The sequence below is a fragment of the Rhipicephalus sanguineus genome, chromosome 6 (assembly GCF_013339695.2).
Source record: "Rhipicephalus sanguineus isolate Rsan-2018 chromosome 6, BIME_Rsan_1.4, whole genome shotgun sequence".
NCBI classification, from domain to species: Eukaryota; Metazoa; Arthropoda; class Arachnida; order Ixodida; family Ixodidae; genus Rhipicephalus; species Rhipicephalus sanguineus.
In genome coordinates this window covers 70,290,509-70,297,010 of record NC_051181.1, presented here as the reverse complement: position 1 = coordinate 70,297,010, position 6,502 = coordinate 70,290,509, and the positions used below count along the sequence as shown (strand labels likewise).

At 48.8% G+C, this 6,502-nt stretch overlaps 1 protein-coding gene across 1 annotated transcript; it reads right to left on the bottom strand.

Annotated features, from left to right (window-relative positions):
* Window positions 1-1,879: 1,879 nt before the first annotated feature.
* LOC119397324 (laminin subunit gamma-1) lies at window positions 1,880-2,299 on the bottom strand. The gene has a single exon (XM_037664757.1). It carries the CDS (start codon window positions 2,297-2,299, stop codon window positions 1,880-1,882), a length of 420 nt encoding a protein of 139 aa, XP_037520685.1.
* Between the last annotated feature and the right edge of the window lie 4,203 nt (window positions 2,300-6,502).

Genomic DNA, 6,502 nt, shown 5'->3' with positions numbered 1-6,502 from the left:
CAAATAAAGTCTGATGACGCTTTGCACAATTTGTTTGTGCTTCCCTCCCTCCCCTCTCTTCCTTACTTTTCTGTCTCCCCTTCCCCGGTGCAGGGTAGCAAACCAGATATGTTTTCTGGTTAAGAATTACGAGATACCATTGTAGTCCTTCAAATGTGTTGCACACGTGCTCTCTGGCTTTCTCCATACATTGGCCCTACCGTGAAACGTGTGCCCCAATATTATTTATCTAGCGCTACAAGAAAACATTTCTGTAAAGATTAGGATAAGACAAACTATGTGCGTCCATACAGCAAAGACACCCTCAAACAGTGAACGATGCACGCTCCGCTTTGCGGAACTTGTAGCGCACCCCAACTAATGTTGGTATAAAATGAGTCTAGCCCTGATTCGGCAATGAAAAGGAATATACAAGATGCGGTCAATCTACTCGGCTTTGCAAAGACACGTCAAATGACTCTTCCGTCATTCAGTGAAGCGAACGGCGTCTTTCAGCACCTTTGCCCCAAGGCCTCACGTCACGTTCCCTTATCAGAGCCTTAGTGGGAGCACCGTTATCTCAATATCTGCGGGACAAAAAGCGCCCGCGGAATGGAGAACTCTTCGATCTTACGCTACGAGTATGCGGGATAAATACACAGCGAATACATGGCAATGTTTGTTAGTCCGGCGTTTCATATATGTGTCGTGTGACAAAGTGGTAATGGTGAATTCTTAAACAACTCATGCATTCTGTGCGTCCTAGCATGCACAAACACAGAAGACACGTAAACAGGACGTTCTTCGGTGTTTGTTCCGCTGCGCTTGCTAAGATGCATAAGTTCAACATCCACCAAATAGCCCGAATTTCTGCGTCCAACTGAGGCGTGGCGTGTCGCGTATGAGGGCTACCAGTATTTATGCCCGAAAGATGCATGACAGCATGTGTAAAAACTAAACACGTAAAAAAATGAACAAAATGAAAACTGAAAAGCGACAAAAAAGTACACCCCGCAAAGGAGAAGTTAACTTTAACAAATTTAGGCGAATATATCTCAAATGTGGCATTACAGAAATAACAATATAGCTAGGTGGGCTAGTTGGTACCTCATCATCATCATCATCAGCCTGTCTACGCCCACTGCAGGGCAAAGGCCTCTCCCATGTTTCGCCAATCAACCCGGTCCTGTGCTTTCTGCTGCCACGTTATACTTACAAACTTCTTAATCTCATCTACCCACCAAATTTTCTGTCTCCCCCTCACGCGTTTGCCATCTCTTGGAGTCCAGTCAGTTACCCTTAATGACCACCGGTTATCCTGCCGACGTGCTACGTGCCCGGCCCATATCTGGTACCTCATGATTAAGTAAATTAAGTGTGGTGTATGTGTGTGTATCTTTCTTAGTCCTGCGTCGTTTATTTGCGCTCAAAGCTTTTACTTAATCATTTACAGAAATATCACTTGCGCCGTTTTTCTTTGCTTTTTCTGTTATTCACTTAGGCGAGTAGGAGCATGAATATGGTTGCAGCACTTTGGTAGCAGTGTTGGCAAGAAGGTGTAGCAACCACATTCAGGCTCGCTATGCAAACCACATCAACTGCGCCCCAGGCTACGGTTTGTGCTGTTAGAAATCACACTTCCTTCGTGGCGTGTCGTTATGTTTCCGGCACACCAATAGGCAAAGCGGGTAAAATAATGCTGTTTTCCATAAGCACGCGTATCAACATGCGGATTAGGTGCACGAGTGACATTAACGTGTACCAGATGGCATCGCTGTCAGCGGCGCACATCAACTATCATCGGATGCGGATCTCTCTTTTTTTGAAGCGAAACGAACAGCTCGTCTCGCACAATTGCGTGCAAGGCAAAATGCATCGCTTGCCAAGGACAAAAAGGTGACTAACCGAGGTCCAGAGTGAGGTTCACTTGGTTTGGGTACTGGATGCCCTCCAGCATGGTCTCGCTCTGCCACCAGGTCGTGTTGTCGTTGTTGTTGAAGTCGGTCAGGTAGTCGGCCGGGTGCGCCAAGTGCGGTCTGGAGGCATCGCAGACTTCACACGTCTTGGTGGCGCCCGGCACGTCCGTCTGCGGGCAGTACTTTGTGGGGCCGCGCAGGCCGCAGGTGTTGGTCGCATCGACGCGCACGTTGAACGCCGCGTTGACGAACTCTGGGATGCAGCGCTGGGCGCGGTTGTAGCGGTCGTAGCACGAGCCTCGGGGCGACTGGCGGCCCTGGTGGTAGTAGTGGTGCTGCGCGCTGACGCCCGCTACAAGCGCGAGCAGTAGGAGCGCCTCGCCGGCAGCAGGGGAGCGAGCCATCGTTCTGGCACTGTAGCTGCGGCCGCTGTGGCTTTCGTTGCGCGTCTGCGGCTCTTGAAGGGAGCTCGCCCCGTACAGCCGAGGCAAGCCGGGAAGGGAGAAAAGAGCCCGTAGTTGGCCGTGAGAGGGCGTGGCAGTAGTGTTGTGGGGACTACGGTTCCAGGAATGCGATTAGAAGAGCGAGCCCCCCTCCCCCGCTCGAGAGGAGGGCCGCCCGCTTCCGCCGCTCCGTTCAGCGCCTTCGGCCGGGACAGTTTTCTGCAGCCAATCAGTGAGACAGCTCTTGCTGAGCACGTGAAGCCATGGCACGCACACCGTTGCCAACGTTTACGCCGCTGGGAGTGAGGCAAGACGGCGGACTCGGCAGGCAGCGAACTCGTGCAACACGTGCTTTTTTTTTTCGCACACCAGCGTCAGCGTGATCCCTTCGCTATGTGCAACTCGTTGACGCAATGTTCCTTATTGGACTTGGTTGTACGCGGGAGAACAGTGCAATGAGTGAACCTTCTCCGGGAGGGAACAGACACATCAATTGAGCGAGGAATGCAGATGACGAACCGAGTCTTCTCTCGGTTTGCGTGTTCCAGCCTGCACTATTTCAGCGATGACCGAACGGTGTCTTTTGACGCAGTCAGCCTCTTTAGCGGTGCATGCAACTATAGCGGCGGCTGAAGCGTTTTTGGGGAGCAGGGGTGTGGTGAGGAGGCCTGATGTTTCTGCACGAAGGCACTGGGGACGGTGCCGCCATCCTCGACCTTTGTCCCATCGCAGGCGGTCCGACGAATGGCTACCGTCGCCAGACGATGTTGTGAGAGCGGCTGCCAGGAGCGGGCGCTCAAACGAGAAGCTGTGCGCTCTGCTTTTGCTCTGCACAAGGCGTGAGGGGTGCGCGGGCTCGATAGAGGCGGCGGCTCTACGGGGAGACTGTTGCGCTGTTTTTGAAACGGTTAATGATAACTTGTAATGGGGCAGTTGGTGAATACTTGACGGCATCTTGATTATAGCGCTAAAAGAGACCAACAGGACAAGCACATGTGCTGTCGTCTCTCATGTCAGGGTGGCCGCTAGTGGCTACTTAGCGCCAAATTGGCTACTTACCACCCTGTGTGGCGACAAAATTTTCAGGTTGGTGCCAGAGCTACTTTCTGGCTACTGTGAGCTTCTATTTTGGCGCATTTACTAGTCACTTTTTCTTATTATTTTGAGATAAAATAGGAAGCAAGCCTAAAGAATTAGCGTTGTTTGCAAGCTTTTCTGTCGTGATGTCTTCTCGCTAGCGGGCTAGTGCGCATCGATGTACTACCTAATGCACTGCGCGACTGTAAAGACGGAGTGACCAGCGCATGTAAAGAAATGCGTGGCTACACGGCTCACTGCTCATGACAGGTTCTAATGCACAGCGAGTGAAAGAGATATCAGTTACAAAATGAAGCTCGACTGTTTCGATCAGACTTGAAGCTGGACTGTAAGCATAACTCTGCGCCACTCTCGCTCTTCAAGGGATTCAACGTTTAATGTTCTTACCCAGTGGTCAGCCGAAAATTACGTTGGTAAGAATTCTATCTATTCTATACAAACTGCATGCAGGCACGCTGAAACTATAATACTTTATTAATTTATTTGCTACTTGCCAGAGGCTGGAGACCAAGCAAGAATGAAAAATATTGTGCTCGTTATTCTCTGTTTTCGCTCAGTCAAAATCATCTTATTTATTGTTGAATAATAATAATTGTATTCATAATGTCGTTTTTTTTCGTTTTTTTAGGGGGGGGGGCTCCAAATTTGGCGCCAAAAATAAATGATATTACTACGTTGGCTACATTTACCTTTAGTTTTGGCTCCTTTTCAAACCTACCCAACGGCAACCCTGACTCATGTGTTGGTCGTTTTCAGCGCTAATATGAAGATGCCGTTTAGTTTGAAGTGGTTGCTTTGGGCGAGAAAGCAACGAAGCGGTTCTTCTTGTATCGCAAATGGATTGCAAAAGTAAATAAATCAATGGATGGATACATAAGTAAATAAATAAATAATGAGGACGTTTCTGCATAAAAATAGTGGGTCTTAAGTTGCGCGCGTGACTAACGTCTCTGAAAAAGAGTACATGCATTTGCAAGAAGTCTGCCATCTGAACTAGGGAGGGGCGTAGCCAGGAAATTTTTTCGATGGAGCGTTCAACCAACCCCTATGTATGATCGTGCCTGTGTTTGTATGTGTGTGTATATACACACAATTTGTTCAACAGGGTGCATCACAAGTGAACTTCCATTTATAGATCCTCTCGTGGGAGGTTCAGCAGTGGAGATGCGGGACCACACTAGTCAGGCTGGTTTAGTTTCGTATCTGCAATTGGGAAGCAAATTTTTCCGACATTAATTAGAGCTGCCTTTCGTTCGTCTCATATCGCGGTAAGAGGTAAAAAAAAAGGGGGGGGGGGGATTTAATGGAGTCGCTCGACGTCAATCTGCTGCTGTTGACCAATATGTGGACTCACTGTCCCGTACGCAGGAGGCGCTCTTTCGTCAGCGCACTTATTCGTTTGAAGCGGGCTGAGAATGCAAGGCGCCTGTGAAATCTAGTAGAAGCACGCCTTTATAATTACTGCAGGCTTGTTCAGTGGTGTTTTCATTGCGGAGAGCGTTGATGATGAAATCAATCACTTTGTGTTTAATGACCCATTCCGAAAAATAGCTTCCCCATGTGCCACAGGGTTAGAAGCCATCACATGTAACTATACAGGTAACTTTAGGCCACTATAGTACTGCGAAGATACGGCAGATTTGTGCAAGTTGTCCTCGTTTAATCAGTATTTCGGGTAAAATGTTTGCTTGGGCGACAACTTTAATGTTACATATAAATAGGAGTTTTATAAAGTTGCTATTGTAGGTTATTGAAGAAAGACGCACTGATTAATATTTCTGACTATGGTGTAACGGCAGAAGTAACGTCCGTTACTTTTTTTCGGTGGCGGTAATGGTAACGCGTTAACTTTTTTATGGGTAACGCAGGGCAGTAACGCGTTACTTTTTCTTTAGCGTAACGAGTGACGTATTTACTTTCGGTAACGCATACAACACTGGGCGCATGACACTACCCCAACGAAATAAAATCCTGGTAACGCTTCTGTCCTTGGTTCGGACTGCGAGGAATGCGATAGACCACAGGACGTGTATCTGCCAGTCATATGATAATCAAAGATTGACAGAACATTTGTCCAAGTTAATCACAAAAAGACACCGGATTTTAGGCAAGTGCCTATTTTGTTCCTTGTGCTCCTATCACCCCATTTTGATATATGAGCATGAATAAGAGGTGGGCTTTTGTAGTGCTTTTGTAGCGCCTATAAATGCCTATTTTTGGCGTTTGTGTCTAAATGCCTGTTTTCAATATCGGTGCCTAGATGAGCGCTATTCAGCCTCAAGTTTCGCTTTCGAGCACAATTAAAGGCCGTTATTCGTGTTACCGGGCAACACTGTTCGGAAGTCTATGCGGTTCAACCTTGTCCTCTAGATCAAACAACTCCCGGAATACCGCCGCTAGCAGCAGTGAGCATACGCCGCTGCGCTGACATGGCGCGAGCGGTTGGCGAATGCGAAACCACGTGTGAGGAAAACGGAGAGCGAATAGCAAAATAATGTGTTGTTTTGTGCGTAATTTCCTTTTTAAGGTGTTCACCGCCAGGAGAGTAATTGGCTCTACGCGATTCGACCCGGCCACTAGGAGGCATCCCTTCCTGGTGGTCTTTTAGCGGTCTGGCTATCTGCTTCTGCTCTGCCCTCCTCAGTCTAGGCAGAAAGAAAGACACCCAGGAGTGTGTTTATTCGAGAGTGGACAATTGACTCCCCATGCTGCAGAATAAACGCAGAGACCGCTGTTGTGACCGGGTCTGCATTCCCCGAAAAGGAGGATGGATAACGGCATGTGCAGGTGACATCCGCGGCGGCCGCGTGAACCACGCGTTCTCCCATGCATTCCTTCGACGCTGTCGATACAACGTAGCCGGCCTCCGCGGAAAGCAGCGCGCTTCGGAGGGGGAAGCAAGGAGGCGATCAGCGGGACGTGCCCTTTCTTGCCCTCTCGCTATCCACCAGTGCAGGAGTCCTAAAGAACCGGCGAGAAGACTCGAGCCTCGACGTCGTCGTCAGTCGACATTTCGTACTCACTGTACATAATCATCGTACTCACTGTACATATGTAAATAGAGTT

What these genes read in the sequence shown, in the direction of transcription:
- LOC119397324 (XM_037664757.1), bottom strand. Translation starts at nt 2,299, where the DNA reads ATGGCTCGCTCCCCTGCTGCCGGCGAGGCGCTCCTACTGCTCGCGCTT.